Raw genomic sequence first — 16,871 nt, 5'->3', positions numbered from 1 at the left:
GGCTCAAATGGCAATCATGTCTTGTTTACCTTGATGACGTCGTGGTCTTTGCAGACACGTTTGAACAACACGTCCAACGCCTTCGTGCAGTTCTTCAGGCAATTCGAACAGCGGGGTTGTCTCTCAAACCCGACAAATGTCATTTTGGATATGAAGAACTGAAGTTCCTTGGTCACGTTGTGAGCCATGCTGGCATCCGCCCAGATCCCGAGAAAACCCGCGCCGTTGCCACCTTTTTCGTGCCCACAAATAAGCGCGACCTACGCCGATTTCTGAGGCTCTGTGCGTATTACAGGCGCTTTGTCAAAAACTTCTCGAAGATTGCTGAACCCCTCAACAAGCTTACAAAAGACGGTGTCTCGTTTGTTTGGGGTCCCGATCAGTGCCATGCGTTCGACACCCTCCGAAACCTCCTCCAGGCTCCGCCTGTACTAGGTCATTTTGACGAAAGCGCTGACACGGAATTACACACTGACGCCAGCAACGTTGGACTAGGAGCGGTATTAGTTCAGTGGCAAAATGGCGTCGAGCGCGTGATCGCTTATGCGAGCAGAACGTTATCCCCAGCGGAGAAAAACTACTCTGCAACCGAAAAGGAATGCCTCGCTGTTGTCTGGGCCATAACAAAGTTCCGCCCATACTTGTATGGCCGCCCATTCAGGGTAGTTAGCGACCACCATTCCCTTTGTTGGCTCGCGAATCTCAAAGATCCCTCAGGTCGTCTAGCACGATGGAGCCTTCGGCTACAAGATTTCGATGTCACCATCGTCCACAAATCTGGGCGGAAACACACCGACGCTGACTGTCTCTCACGTGCACCGGTCGAAAATGCCAACACTGACCTTGAAGACGACGACACTTTTCTTTCTGCCGTATCAGCGACCAGCTTAGCTGAGCAACAGCGTCACGACTCGGAACTCATCCCGCTCATTGACTACCTGGAAGGACGCAATTCCCACCTTCCTCGAAGCTTTGCGCGCTCACTACCTTCCTTTTGTTTCCGTGATAGAGTGCTTTATAAAAAGAACTTTCATTCTACACAAGCTATGTATCTGCTTGTTGTGCCAACTACACTTCGTGGTGACATTTTACGTGCATGTCACGATGAGCCATCATCCGGACACCTCGGCTATACGCGCACGCTGCAACGGATTCAACGCTCCTGCTACTGGCCACGTCTCGTGAAGACTGTGAAGCACTACGTTCGCACATGTCGCGACTGTCAGCGACGTAAGATTCCACCTTTACGACCAGCGGGACTACTGCACCCGATTGGCTCACCAAAGGCGCCCTTTCATCACATTGGCATGGACTTGCTGGGGTCATTCCCCACGTCTTCGTCTGGAAACCGGTGGATTGTCGTCGCTACAGACTACTTAACACGCTACTGTGAAACCAAGGCACTTCCAAAAGCCACCGCAGCAGATGTCGCCCAATTTTTTGTTAACAGCATCGTCTTACGTCACGGTGCTCCAGCTGTCGTCATAACTGATCGTGGGACAGCTTTCACCGCTGAGATGCTGCAGGAAGTCTTGCGATTAAGTGGCACGGAACATCGTAAAACAACGGCTTACCACCCGCAAACAAATGGGCTGACTGAACGACTCAATAAGACAGTTGCAGACATGCTGTCAATGTATGTGGACATCGATCACAAGAACTGGGACACCATACTTCCCTACGTAACTTTTGCGTATAACACTGCTGTTCAAGAAAGTACCGGTTTCACACCTTTTCGCTTAGTCCACGGTCGCGACGTCACGACGATGCTCGACGCCATGCTCCTGCCCGACAACTTAGGAATGTACCACACGGATGCCGCCAAATTCGCGCAGTGCGCAGAAGAGGCCCGTCAACTTGCTCGTCACCGTATTCAACGTCACCAAACCGCAGACGCGCGCCGCTACAATCTTCGCCACCGTGAAGTTATTTTTAAGCCAGGTGATGAAGTCTGGGTGTGGACCCCTATCCGACAGCGTGGACGTTCCGAAAAGCTTCTTCGCCGCTACTTCGGCCCTTACAAGGTTGTGCGACGTCTCAGCGACGTCACTTACGAGGTTCTACCACAAGGCAATTCGAGACATTCCCGTTTTACCCCGCAAACTGAAGTCATTCACGTTTCACGTCTCAAACCATACTTTTCGCGCTGTGAATCGCCAGTGAGTGACTGACTTTATTGGTAACTTCGCGTCTTTCTTTTTGTTTCGTCTTTTCCTTACATTTTTCCTATTTTTCTTATTTCTCATTTAACTTTTGTCCCCACAACCAACTACGTTATCCGCCTTACGCCATTCATTTTGCTCGCATGCTAATTTTCATCTAATTTTCTTTTCTTTTTTTTGCCTTCATGTACAGCATCGAGACGATGCTTCTTGGGAGAGGGGGTAATGCCACCATTGATGAACGAGCCACTGTGGCTCATACGCGTTTTTGGGAACGAAGAAGAAGAGAACATCTTCGTTGCTCTGGTTCAAGTGCACTCCTGGCTGCAGGTCTTGTTTTGTTCGTGACAATATTTAAATGGAAGATGCTCCCGAAAGGAGTCATTTTTTCGAGTGGTGTGATCGTGCGGGCCAGCGAGAAAAACGGATGCGCGTTGCAATCGATGTCTTACGTTTGTTTTTTTTCGCCGCGGAAATCAGGTGCGCGTTACAATTGAGGGCGCGGTAGAATCGAGTAAATACGGTAGGTCAGCAGTGTTATTTCTTTACAAGTGAACATGGTAGTTGCGGAGGCAATAATTGACTGTCACCTTTCACCAGTCGTTTTTCCTGCCCACAGCCAGAGACTAGGATAACCTTCCCACCGAAGTCGCCACTATTATCGACACCTGAGCATTCAAGCGACTCATCGAAAACATCCCATTATAACCACCCTTATATAAATAGCCTTTCTATCACCCACTCCCTAATGTAATATCCCAACTGGGACCACTGGGGTAATAAAATAAATAAATGAATGAATGAATTGGCAGAAGTTCTGTTTGTGTAAAAAAAGCCAACTGAAAAGACCTTGCGGCACAAGTTGCTATTGATCTGGCAGCATCTGAGAAGTTGGAAGGAGTCAACTCTAAGGGCTCTAAAGTCTGCCAACAAAATGTCAAACAAAGAGTGCAGACTCACTGCACTCCCCAGTTGGATTTCAAGTCCTCCTGCATTGCTTGAGACACACAGAATGCACTGCCTGCCTTCTTGCCAAACGTTTCCTCGCACCTGCAAGTAGAATCCGTTCAGGGGTTCGTTAAATCATGGAGAGGTTGAAGTGCTGCATCAGTATCAATGAACAGGCCTCAAATTTAAGCATGCTGCCAGGAGACTTAAATTCCATTTTATCAATGGATGCTCTGCGTAAACTGTATTACGAACGGGTTTTCATGCCGCCGTATTAGGCCGTAGCCTTGCCTTTTAGCATGAACAAATATATTAACAGTGGACACATACGCATGAAAATGGTTGCTTTGGTGCAGTCGATGTTTCATGACCTTATTAAAGGGGTCCTGTGAAACTTTCAGCATGGTTAAAAAACGCTGCCGATCTGTAGTCGAGGCTCCTAAGAACATGCACGCAAAACTTACTACAGCCCACGGCCTGGACTTCAAAATTAATTCTCGAAGTCTGCTAGAATACATTCCCTCTTTCTACAAATGATGGCACATAGTATACCCTAGTTTTGAGCCATTGGCTAGATTGAGCATCGTTCGCTTCATAGTCACAGTGGCCGCCATGAGAGGGTGCCACATGCACTCGTTCGAACACACCTAAAGTAAGTTGTACACTTGGAGCAAAAAGAACACGGATATCGTTTTGATATATGCAGATTCAACTACAGTCTATACAGCTTTGCAAAGGTCAAAATACAGGCTAACTAGGTTGCAGGCAAGTTGTACCAATCCCAAACAGCAATTGTGCAGACAGCCGGACCAGTGGCGTAGCCAAGAGATGGCATGTACTCCTCCGCCACTTGGCATGTACTCCTCCCGAAATTTTCTGCCAAGGGACACAGATCAGAGAATGACCCTCGACCATACATGCCTGCCAGGATCCCATTGCAGATCAATGACGTGCCCCTACTGAAATGAACTTCGTCACCGTGATGTAGCTGCTACGGTGCTCAGCTGCTGACCCGAACGTAGTGGATTTGATCCTGGCCGTGTCGATTAAGAGGCAAGAAGAGAGCAGAGTGGATTGGGGAACAAACGGGAGTTAAGGATATCATAGTTGAAATCGAGAAGAGGAAATGGACATGGGCCGGGCATGTAGCGTGCAGACAGGATAACCGCTGGTCATTAAGGGTAACTAACTGGATTCCCAGAGAAGGCAAGCGGGTTAGGGGGAGACAGAAGATTAGGTGGGCAGATGAGATTAAGAGGTCTGCTGATATAAATTGGCAGCACCAAGCAAAGGACCGGTTTAACTGGCAAAACATGGGAGAGGCCTTTGTCCTGCAGTGGACGTAGTCAGGCTGATGATGATGTGTCGATTGCATTTCTACGGAGGGGAAACGGTCGAGGCCCATGTACAGGGAGATGTCAGTACAAGCCGAGAACGTCCCAAAATCAATATATGATAATGAGACACTGTAGTGGAGGGCTACAGAAATTTTGACCATTTGGTGTTCTTTAAACCCCAGACATATTTATGTTAAAGTGAGGAGGAGGAGGAGGAGGAGGAGGAGGAGGAATAAATGAGGAAGGACAGGGAGGTTAGTCTATGTTAAAGTGAACTTCTGCCTGTGCCAATGAGCCAGTTTCCCCATTTCCTGGCAGTTCCAATGTGTCAAATCCTCAATGGATGCTTGGATTGTCTGAAAGTTTTGGGTGATTGAAAATCATCAGCATGAACGTGGATTCTGATTGATATGTGGTGTTTAACGTCCCAAAACCACCATATGATTATGAGAGGCGCCGTAGTGGAGGGCTCCAGAAATTTCGACCACCTGGGGTTCTTTAACATGCACCCAAATCTGAGCACACGGGCCTACAACATTTCCGCCTCCATCGGAAATGCAGCCGCCGCAGCCGGGATTCGATCCCGTGAGCTGCGGGTCAGCAGCCGAGCACCTTAGCTACTAGACCACCGCGGCGGGGCATGCAAGTGGATTCCACAACCTCACCAGTGGCACAAGCGGACCAGAAGGTGTTCCGGTCCAAGTGCCAAAGCTAGGATGGAGTAGCCGTAGTTGTGCCAGTCCACCACCAGTACCGAGCCTCGCAGGAGGCAGCAGAACCATGACACCGGTAGCGTTGGTATCGAGGGCGGATTCTGTCAGACAAAAAAAGTCATCACTTCCACTGTCGCTAGCCCTACATATATCCACACTACCTGTAATCTACAGGAATGCACGCAAGGTCACGGGTTTAAACCCTGCTTGCAGCAGCTGTAAAAATAATGGCGGTGGTGACACAAAAAAAAAGTTGTTCCCTTACCGTTCCCTTACAAAAAGAGTTGTTCCCTTAGCTTCAGGCGGACATAATGGTTATGGAGTTCCTGACTAAAGTGGATGACGTAGTTTGAGTGCTGCTTTGCGAAAATGAGCTCAACAGTTTTATTTCACACATTGTTACATCTTATAAGAAATGTATAACTGTTTATCAGCTCCGTGCAATGTAAGCCAGATTTGCAGAATGACGGATGAGCGACTTAGTGGAATCGCCAAAAAAAGTTGGACATGCGCCGTAAAACACATAAATAAATTTGTAGATTGTGCAGTTGGTGTTGTTTACATGATTCCTTTAACATGCGGTCGTTGTTATATAGGCCAAACTGGGCGGTGCATTAATAAAAGGTTAGGAGAACATATGAATGATATATGCAAAGGAATCAGTTCAAACCTTGTTTTGCACTGCAAAAGCTGCGGGTGCCAGCCTCGATTTCCGGGTGTGAGTGTGCTGGCACGCCACATGGACAAGTTAACTCGGGAAATAGCTGAAGCGTATTTTATTAGAAAAAATGGTGACGGATGCGTGAGCCAACCTTCGGTGGCCTTGCATGACAAAGAGTTTGCGCTTTTAGATAAGGGTTAGCCATTTTTTGTACCTTGTTTTTATCGGAACATTCCCCAGAATATGTCACGTTGCTCACGTGTGCTGTTCAAAGGTTGCCTGTTGTATATATTATCATGTGTGCTGCGGATAATAAAAAAATTCAATTGGTAGTCAGCGCTCGTGTTGTCCTCTTTGCCTTCCGTACCTCGACTTTCGTCTGTTTCTTCTAGCACATTCGTGCTCGCGCTGCAACTCTTATTATCATGAATTCAAACCAACTAGCCCAAATCGCCATTCTTCTTCAATGTATAACTGCCTATTTTAATTTTATTGTCTTTTTCTTTGATACATTTATTCCAAATATAAGAAAAAGTATTCAGTATTTATAAAAATACTTCATAAAGTTCTTTGAGCATCTAACTGATCTTCTGACACATCTAAGAAGCAAAAGACAGTTTCCTCATACACTGACAAAACATTCTTGTTGTACTGAAGTCAAATTTTGTCTTGATAATATAGGACGTATACACTACACTTTGCACTTCGGTTGTGATCCCAGTGAAGACAATGACTGGCTGAAAATGAGCCCACACTCATTATAGAACTAGTAGTAGTGTCGGTTGTTTACAGCTTAGTCGTACTGTGCAAACTGCTCTGGCTCACCTGAACAAGAACATGGCTAGGCTTGCACAGGAACATGAGTCTGAAGAACAAGGCTAGAGATTGCCACAGCACCTTGAGAGCATATGCCAGTAGCCTTGGAACATCTGCAAGTTGCAGCAAAAAACAGAAGAACACTACAGCTGATTATTGTCATAATGTGCCAGGATATATCAAACTCTAAAAGGGATTCAGGAACAGTTCAGCATACCATTAACACAAAATGCACAATACGCCCATTTGAAGTTCAAAAACTAAGCATGCATTGGGCAGCCTTTTGAGATTGTTCAAAGAGGGGAATCCTTGCTCCAATGCTGTGTAGAAAGTTCATTTACAGTAAAGTGAAAACGAATCGGTTTAGGTCGTCAACTAAAAATGTCTAATGTTAATTTAACCATCGCAAAACTATAAATAAAATTTTCCTTCATAAACAGTGGCTTAGTGAATTTGGAGGTGCCATCAAAACATAATTATGTCAAGGCAATTGGTGTGGGAAATTTAAGGTGGCATTGCCATCCACATTTTGCGTTTGCATGTTTTTACGCTTAAAAAGCGTATTCTCACCGCAGGCATGGTCGTCGGGGTATTGGAAAATAGTACTGTACTGGTACTAAAAAAGGAAAAAAAAAACATTTCTTTTTTCCGCGCATCTTTAATTCATGCCTCCTCGTAGAATGCGTGATTCGAACAAGAAGCGTTTTTGCATTCTCAAAGAAACACGGTGGTTCCTTTTTCGATAAAGAACAGCCGCAGGTAATGAGTTGCACTGCATAAGTTCACGAAGGTTGGCTCTCTCAACTACAGTTTACTACGCCAAAATAAATTGTGAAGACAAGAGCAAGCCTATCATTACAAACTGTAAATGAATCCTCGCATAGAGAGCCACCCATGTTTCAAAATGTGTACTTTTGATAATTTTTCTTTTGCGGCTTGCTTTAAAATCTGTTAGGAGTTGACGTCTTTTTCCGGCACCTGACAAGACTGCCACATTATGCCAGCTTGAATTAGAAATTTTAACGATGCAAGGGATTGTCAGCCATTGAGAAGCACACTTGCAGCGACAGTGGCAATACTGAAATATTCATACCTGCATATTTTCGCTCGTAGACAGAACGCACATTGGCCTCATTGTAATCAATTAAAGCAGGCCAGTCTGCTTCATTAAAAGTTGAAGAGGGTTTCAGTCATCAGGGGCTTTATTATTTAAACCATAATGGTGGAACTTTCGTTGTGTATATTAATGTGCTCATATTAAGATACGAGCTCAGCTTTTAAGTAAATCCTATGATTAATTTTTGAATTAATTATTCGAAAAACTCCACTTGATCATATCTTTAATGAACTGGCAACCTAGATATTGTTTATTGAAATTAGGTAGGATCCTACAGATATGAATGAGTGCGAGTGCAAGAATAATAATTTTATGTTATTTTAAAAAAAAGTTGTGAAGCTTCAAAGTTATGTCAGTGACTGATAACAAGCCCTTTGCTACGATTTCTTAAAATTTCAAACTTGCCAAAGTAATAGTTACCTTTTTATTGAGCTCACTGAACAGTCTGCTTTTCCACCAAAGAAATATTTGATATGAAAGTCTTATGTGTCATGGCTGAGAAAATTTTTTTTACAAAATAAAACGTAGAAGCTGGAAAAAAGCAAGCAACGAAAAACCACTGATCACTGATGCCACATGAAAGGCTGTTACGCCTAAAAACAATGATCTAGGACGCATAAAAATTGGTGAATTGTGCCCCGGTAATGGTTTTGATTGATTGATTGATTTGTGGGGTTTAACGTCCCAAAACCACTATTTGATTATGAGAGACGCCGTAGTGGAGGGCTCCGGAAATTTTGACCGCCTGGGGTTCTTTATGTGCACCCAAATCTGAGTACACGGGCCTACAACATTTCCGCCTCCATCGGAAATGCAGCCGCCACAGCTGGGATTTGATCCCGCGACCTGCGGGTCAGCAGCCGAGTACCTTAGCCACTAGACCACCGTGGCGGGGCTGCACCGGTAATGGTGGAACAGAAAAAAATCACAAATGAAAAATCTTTTTTTTTTTTCACAATTCTTGGTCCCAAAAAAACAGCTTCCCTCCTAAACTGTTTTCCCACGAGCAAATAGCATTGATTTCCGAACCAATGCTCAGCTACTGAATCGAAACACACTAAACTCACATTTCTGAAAACAGGGTGGTTCTCTCATGAGGTGAAGGTGGATGTGCGGGTTAGACAGGACCTCCTGGCCGGGCTGAGAACCTACAGTGAGAAGCAGATGGGAGGCATCGTCGAATAGCTACCAAGTTGCGAAACAATATTAAGGCTGAAAAAAAAATCTGGCCATTTCCCCCCAACGAGTGAAAGTCTCACAGTGGTAAAGAATCATTCTCAAAGACTTGTATGGCATTGAATGGGTATTGATGTAAAAATGGCTTTTGTCAGGTCCGAACAGCCCCAACAGTGGAGATCGTTTTGATGGAAACCGGTGGACCTGGGCCTCAGCATTTGTCCCCTATGTGACAGTAGGCAATTTCAGAGACCTGCATTCACTCTTTTCTTTGCAGAAAGCTTTTACAAGTTTGTGACACTAGATGTCACTTAGTATGCACCTGTCGTAACGTTTTGGCCACCAAAAACCATGGCGCCGGCCTCCTGGATACGCAGACTGCCCACCCAGAAAAGGCCCATCCAGTTGTTTTGCCACATCAAATTAAAGGCCAAGCTGTGAAAGATCCAGAATATATATAGGTAAGTGTCAGCACACCCTGAAAAATTACAAGATGTTTTTAAAAGCTAGTTTCTATTCCCTCTCGACCGTCACAACACGACATGAGCCTCTTGTCAAGTGTTCATGCAAGATATATTAATGTCCTTACAGCTGCATCACTCCATGGCCCTGTTGGTGATGAGTAAGCATCTATTTTGTATGTTTTGATCACTGACGTCATCCGAACTAGCTATACTGGTGTGTGAAGTATGGCTAGTTGGCTAGTTGCAGTGTAATGTTCGTGCCTGCACAGTTGTCCTCCATGTTTGTGCATTTCTTTGCAGCAAAATCAGCTGATGTCCATTGGTCGTCCTGTTTTGCCGTCCTCTCTATTGTAATTGTGATCACCAGCAGCCCGACTATGTCCTCTGCAGAACAAAAGCCTCTTCTATGTTCCACCAATCAACCCCGTCTAGCACTTTCTGCTGCCGCATTGTACCTTCAAACTTCTTAACTTTATCTGCCCACCCAACTTTGTCACACATTGGCCTTCTCTTGGAACCCAGTCAGTCACTTTTAATGACGAGCGATTACCTAGCCCATGTACTGCATGCCCCGCCTTTTAGCCGATTTCGACTAAGACGTCCTTAATACCCATTTCTTCCCTGACCCACCGTGTTTTCCTTATTCTTCAAGGTAGCACCTGTCTCTTGTGTGCATGTGCTCATAATTTGCACTGCAAAGGTGATTACCAGCTGTGGCAAGCAACTAGCCAATGCTACTGCCTAGTCAATGGTGTCCCTTGCCACAGCCAGCGGCACAAGGTTGACAACACTTACCACTGTAGGCAACCACGTCCACCTCGATTCGCTCCTTCGCAAGAGACAAAGCGTGGTAGTTCATACGCGGGCTGCGTCCGAAGTCACCAAGGACCACCACGGCGACCCGACGGTTTCTCTGAGCGTCTTCAGTCATGGCTGATCACACACTGCTTGCAGATTTACCTGCATTAAACAGAAGATCATCCTTACACACGAAATGGAGCATAGAACTTATAATAAAGCAAAACAAAATAGTTTACAGTCACAAAATATGCCCTGAAAGCTCTATTGCTGCTAATCTCACCTGTTGAGTGATTGTCTCATTCACAGGTGACTCAATCACTCACCAGTTTCACTTTCAAGTTTCCCGGTGCAATCACCAATGGTGATGTCACGGATTTGAAAGTATTTTCAGCACATTGGCTTGGCAATATTTCCTGAAACTTGATATGGCAAGTCTCTGATACCTTTGACAAATTTTTACAAATTAGGAACTGCAAAGGCCATATACATTGTCAAAATTTATGATGACATGGTGATTATAGCGGGAAATTGCAGGTGGTATCACCACCCAAACTCTTTACGTGCATTTTATCACTCACGAGGTGTCTTCTTGCAGAAAGCATGGTTTTTTTGCTATCATGTCACTACACTCAAACCTCATTTATCACCAAGTCCTACCGGCTACGAAGATACTTTATATCCGAAAATTGGTTATAAACACATATTCGCAGCACTGTGTGACACTACCTTATTTATTTACTTCGTCGTAAATGATCATTTGTTGTATCCAGGTTAGTTATATTGAGGTATGAGTAATTTTACCAGTTTTAAAAATGTTCTTTTTAGTGTCCCTTTAAAAAGAGCTCGTCACTACATGCACAATGTGACCAAAAATAACAGGCATCACATCACGAGGCTGGAAGAGAGGGGAGTGGATTAAAAAGAAAACACGGATAGAAAACATTGTAGCGAACACTGAGAATAAATATGCCATTCTTGTGTGACGAATGGTGTGGTTCTGGAAACTTCGTGAAATGCAGCTTTACCACTGTGAAACCTAAGTAAATACGTAGCACAGACACCCGGCACTTGCCCACTCGTAGTGTTCCCACTGCCCCCCTACCAAACTGACGATGAGATCAATGTTTTAGGTAAGTGTGCAGTTTCCCTGGCAAGAGTAGAATCTTGTTAGGGACATCCGCTCCACTTTCTGCGGCACTTTATCGACCTCCTACTCGTGACGGCAGTTGAGATATGTGTCGTGTGCAGCAAGTTAGCAAGTTTCGTCAGGTCGTTTCCCCCTTTCAGATGTAGTGAAGGAGGCGTGTCAGCAGTGCTGGTGAGAGGAGCAATTGCACAGTCTCTGAGGTGGTAGGGCTTGCTCTCGCTCACCACAGGAGTCGGTCTCATGTTCCTGAAGAATTTTAAGCTATATTAAGTTAAGTATTGTAATTGGTTTATGGTTAATTCTCTCCATATTTTACACTTCCCCTATTTATTTTAAACCAGTTTCGAGCATATCTAGCCTTGTTTTACATCTGTATCGCACATTTGAATTTGGGCGCCCTCACAGAACGAGACTTATGTATGAATGACAAGCTTGGCCCCTAAAGTAACATGCATTAAGTGAACCTGGGTTGGTAGCGTAATGCGAAAGACAAATAATTGACGGTCAAAACGATACAATGGTTGCCAAGAAGTAGGATGCATAGCCGAACATGACAATGTGTTACAAGGTCAGACAAAATTAAGAACTTTGCTCGCATAAAACGGAGTCAGCTTACACAAGATAAGGTAAATTTGATATCACTGGGAGAGAAGTTTGCCCTGCAGTAGAGAGAAACTGGCTGAAAATGTTGAGCTATCACAGAAACAGTCTACACAAATGAAACTTGATAATATCCTACTTCTACTTATCGCATCTTCTCACAATTTAGATTGTCATTTTTTAGCACAATCACGTCACCAATTCCCCAAGTGGACTGCCCATACTAACCTGTGCTGCATGTGTAGCATCTACGATATGTATACCCTACAATGAACGTGATTTCAAAACGCAACTACAGCTGAGCGATTTGCACTACCTCACCAATAAACATCACCCTATTAGTAAATCAAATCAGTTCTCTGCCAATTTGTGAGGTGAACCAGGATTCGTGAAAGATAATATGTTGAAGACCACCCATGTGTAGCTACCCGGAAAACCCCGTAGAATTATCTTGGAAGGAAAGCCTCCCATTTTACGAATGGCCATGGATTTAAACCAAGCTCCTCTCAAGTTGCTCAATGCAGCTTTTTTGCCTGGTAATCCTCACAACCTTGTTGCAAAGTAAGCTTGGTTCAAACCCCTGTCACAGACAGTTGCTGAGCCTTCTGAGCTAATTAGAACGCCAATCGGGGCAAATCGACATCATTGTACAGTCCCCTCTATCATACACAGCTTCATTAAAATGAGATGTGGCTTTGCTTAGGTCACCCTTTTTAGCGCGTTTACAAAACACCATGCGAGATGTTAGGGACAGTGTGTAGAAAAACAAAACTGGTGTCAAGGACATCAAAGTCAAAATCAGGAAGAAATGGACACTGGCAGGGCACGCAGTGCATAGAAAAGATAACTGGTGGCCATTAAGGGTAACTGTCTGGATTCTGAGAGAAGGCAAATGCACGAATGATAGACATAACGTTAGCTGGGCAAATGAGATTAAGAAGTTTGAAGGTATAGCGTGGTCATAGCAAGCACAGCATTAGATTGACGGAACATGGGCGAGGCTTTTTCCCTACAGGGGGTGTGGCCATGCTGATAACGACTAAACATCTATTCCTGCCAGTATTCACTTTATAATGACTGTGTTCAATCATTCTGTCTCTCCGAAAAGGCATAAGAAGAAGGCTAGAAATTGTCACTGGGCTGTTGAATTAGCCAAATCAGCAGTCACACTCTGTGCATTAGTGGCCTAGAAGCTGTGAAAATATACGGAAATCACAAATGCCGCAGTTGTGACAGTAAACGTTCACCACAAAACTTGACAACAAAGCGGTGCTACGACACTGCACAACCTGAAAACAGTGATACAAGCGCCACCTTCCACCTCTGAAGAGAACTTTTAAAACTGCTTCAGTAAATCCCCTTTACACACGCGCATTTTTGCGACGTCTCGCAGATATTTGAGTGTCGCTGGTACCAGGCAGAACTTTACTTAAAGTCTGTAGATAAGGAAGCCAAGGAAAGCATAGGGGATGCGATTTGAGCTACTAAACTGTATCATAGAAAAACTGAAGTGGACAAAGACAACTTGTCGCAGACACGACAAACTGTCGTTTTATCTACTGATTTCATTTATATCATAATTGTACTACAATACAGGAAAGACAAGGCAATGTTAACGTCCCCTGTTACGTCCTTGGTTGCATTACCTGTTAGTTTTAAGTAAGGTCATGTTGAACAGAGAGACGAGCTCTAGAAGTTCCTTTCATTCGTTCGGTTTAAGGCAGGTAACCCGAACGTCGTCAACTTCACGAGCGATGCTGAAGTCAGAACATAGCAGAGCATAGCATTAAAACCTGAAGAAAGGAACCGTTATACTGAAATTTCGTTACTATTTACAGAGCCGACTACGGCTGACGTGGTTCTCTTGCAGAGGTGAAGCACAGACGGGGGGGCGGTTTTGTGGGCGGTACCCATAATGAATTCTCAGCCTTTTAGAACGGCACAATTAACTATACCCAAAGAAAGAAATCACAAACGACAGACATACACACACACACACGTTAGTAGAAAACAACGGAACGACACCCCCAAGGTTTCCTTCGCCGGCAACCACCTATTTGCCGAAGGCCTGTCGCATCTGCGGCGGGAACTGCAGACTGTGCTGAACGAAGCAGGCCTTGCAGAAGCGTTTGGCGTAGAAGACGCTGCACTCGCTGGCGTGGCACACGGCGCGCCGACAGACGGAGCAGTCGGAACCGACGGCGAAGCCTCCCAGGTCCTCGCCGGAGCCGTCTTTGACGAAGTAGACCGTTTCGAGGAACCTCAGACCGAAGCGCTTGATGGAGTCGCACTCGACGTGGTACTTCTCTCGCATGCCACATACGCTGCACACGAAGTACTTGTCTTCGGTGGCGGGTCGTGCTTCGGTTTGCATTACCGGCGCCTCTTCACCCGGAGTCACAAAACACGGACACACACATAGATGTTAGGCTATAAGCGCCGCGCTAAAAAGGTGAACGAAGAATACATACAATTGACTAGGCAAACGTCGTCGAGGAACGTTGCAACGAAACGTTCAGAGCAGAACGGGACGCATACCAGTAAGTGCTGGTGACAGCTCAGCACTACACGACTGCACAAACACAGCGCAAACGAAACCGGCGGCCACTATGCCATTGACTTGTTTACCGGCTAGCGTTGGCTGAAAATGCACTGATTGCAGGGGGCGCTTTAAGTGAGCGCACCGGCAGCGCTTTCTTGCGTTTTGCCAGATTTTTCTAATAAAAGGATTGATAAACCCATATGACCGTAGAAAACAGGAACGAATAAATTTTAAACGATTTATAAGGCTTTTCAACGAAAGCGTGCTCTGTCTTTTTTCCCCCTCGTGTTTCCTTGTATCCACTCGTAAGCCACTCGAATAAAACAAGGATAACGCTGCGTCGTATTTTTTAATCCTCTTTAATCAATTTATTTATTTTCGTTTTGAGCACACCGCTACCACACGCAAGATTGCTCAGATGTGCCAATAATAGGCTATATGTATATAAATTACCAGTGCTTACATTTGAATGAACAATTTAGCATTTTTTAACAAGGCTTTGAATAATTGTGAAGATTGATTGTTACAATTAAAGCTAAGACGCGGGCCACTGAACAGGGAAGTGCAGAGAGAAAGGGAACAATTGATAAGACTGCAAGTTCACTCTATTTTACACTGCACTCTATTTGTATCAATCAGGAGAAAACAAATGTCAATCCAAATTCGGAATACACAGGCCCGCTTGACCATGCAAATGGCACTGGACCATATTCTACATTTTTAACCCTTTGTAGCAACAGAGCATACAATAGCCGCTCGACGTGTTTATTCGCCTTCACGAGCTGTGCGTCTTCCTAATTTTGCCCCGTTAACACCCTTTAATAGAAAGTGCAGACGAGTGACAATCTAGAAGAGCACAATCTTTGCCTCCACTTCACATTGATGTGTAGCTAACTCAATAAGTTTGCATTTGCCCTTCACAAGTAGGACGCCCAAAAGTATGGCAGCGAAGCCAGCACGTTCCAAGTGCTGACTACAAGGCCACATGGGTTATGATCTCCGTCATAAATTTCATTTGATAGTCAGACCGCTTGCTTGTTCAGAATAAATTTAACCTTTCTACTAAACTATAGCTTTAAACATAATGCCATCCTGCTCTGAATCCATCTCTCTTCGTGGATGAGTGAGTCCCACCGGTAAGAAGAAACTGTCATCATTATAATAATCATTGGTGTCACCTTTCCCAGCTCGTGTCAGAAGAAGAAGAGACACGAAGCTGTGAAGTCGTGTTTGCCAGTGGTTCCCGTCCTTAGGGTTAACGTGCCGCCTCTAACCACCAACACTTCTGCGAAAGACTGAAGTCCAGATCGGGCTGACTTCACCTCAATCATGACGGGTGCGTTTTTTATTCATTAATATGCTTTTCCGTGCCTTTTGATTCTAATGTGCGTTGTCACTTTGACCTTTGCAGCACTGACGTAGCTAGACATGTATGGAGGGTAGGGGTTCAAGCTCTTTCAAATGTATTTTACTTTTGCATGTGTATATACATCTTCATTTTCACAGAAGGGAAAAAAACACCGCCATGAATGGCTGTGCGGGGGAGTACAAAGGCTGAAGTCAAAGCCTCGGCGCTGCAATTATGTGGGGTCATGCCAATTCGCACAGCCCAGAAATAACTATGGCGGCACCCAAAGACCCGTTTTTTGAGAAGGTCTTCATTTACCCACGAATATTCGTAAAGCTTAATCGACCCCCTCACCCCGACCCTCAAAAAAAAAAAAATGATTCTGGCTACACCTCTGCATTCGATCGTCGGCAACATTAGTGTCGATTCATGAAACTATGAACTCATTGCCAAGATTTTCCAACGAAGTGATAAGAATTTATGACTTTTACATAAACTATACATAAACTATACATAACTATACCATAACTATACATAAACTATAAAGGGGCCCTGAAACACCTTTTCAAGTAACAATTGAATGGGTTCACTAAAAGAGCTGGTTGCCGTACAAATCCAACGCCGCAAACATTTTAAGAATCCGTCCAGTGCGAGCGGAGTTACAAAGATTTGTCGCACGCTGCAACCGCATTCTCTCTTCTCTCGTCCCGACGAAAGAGCTGGAAGCTAAGCAGGGAGGGATGGCAGGGGCAAAGAAATACGTCACGCGCGTCTCGGGACCTCCAGCCCCTTTTTTCTTCGAATACGCGGCTTTCTCAGTGTGATCGCGCGCGCATGCGTAGACGGGTCGCTGCCTCCCACGGTGATCCCTATAACTAACGAGCGCGCAATGTTTAAATAAACCAATGGCTGATAAATGGCCTTCTACAAACGATTTTCGAGCGTCTTCCGTCATTTTTAGAGAGAAGAGAAAGCAATTTTAGCTGACTTTGATAATTTATTATGAATTCCTGGCCACGTGCTGCTCTATATTTGGCTC

At 44.8% G+C, this 16,871-nt stretch overlaps 2 protein-coding genes across 5 annotated transcripts in view; both read right to left on the bottom strand.

Moving 5' to 3' along the window:
* The window catches only part of Alg1 (ALG1, chitobiosyldiphosphodolichol beta-mannosyltransferase), a 30,141-nt gene extending 15,572 nt beyond the window's left edge, over window positions 1–14,569 (bottom strand). For 2 of the 4 annotated variants that reach the window (XM_037430742.2, XM_037430745.2), the window contains exons 1-6: window positions 14,414–14,569; window positions 10,190–10,354; window positions 8,822–8,902; window positions 6,647–6,750; window positions 5,113–5,261; window positions 3,123–3,212 (exon numbers count right to left, since the gene is read on the bottom strand). In XM_037430742.2, coding sequence (XP_037286639.2) covers window positions 3,123–3,212; window positions 5,113–5,261; window positions 6,647–6,750; window positions 8,822–8,902; window positions 10,190–10,325 — 560 coding nt within the window. In that variant the 5' untranslated portion in view covers window positions 10,326–10,354; window positions 14,414–14,569. Of the gene's footprint in view, window positions 1–3,122; window positions 3,213–5,112; window positions 5,262–6,646; window positions 6,751–8,821; window positions 8,903–10,189; window positions 10,355–13,929; window positions 14,133–14,413 lie in introns of those variants that run through there. The other 2 variants (XM_037430744.2, XM_075868745.1) reach the window with 2 other exon arrangements.
* On the bottom strand, window positions 13,996–14,316 carry LOC119179382 (cysteine-rich DPF motif domain-containing protein 1). The gene has a single exon (XM_037430449.2). The coding sequence runs from the start codon at window positions 14,314–14,316 to the stop codon at window positions 13,996–13,998; it is 321 nt and encodes a 106-aa protein (XP_037286346.2).
* Window positions 14,570–16,871: the final 2,302 nt, after the last annotated feature.

The sequence above is a fragment of the Rhipicephalus microplus genome, chromosome 7 (genome assembly GCF_043290135.1).
Source record: "Rhipicephalus microplus isolate Deutch F79 chromosome 7, USDA_Rmic, whole genome shotgun sequence".
Classification (NCBI taxonomy): domain Eukaryota; kingdom Metazoa; phylum Arthropoda; class Arachnida; order Ixodida; family Ixodidae; genus Rhipicephalus; species Rhipicephalus microplus.
The sequence above is the reverse complement of the archived record's forward strand: the minus strand, read 5'-3'. Positions and strand labels throughout refer to the sequence as shown.

Bases quoted from the DNA above. Each gene is read 5' to 3' on its own strand.
- LOC119179382 (XM_037430449.2), bottom strand. From the start codon at position 14,316: ATGCAAACCGAAGCACGACCCGCCACCGAAGACAAGTACTTCGTGTGC.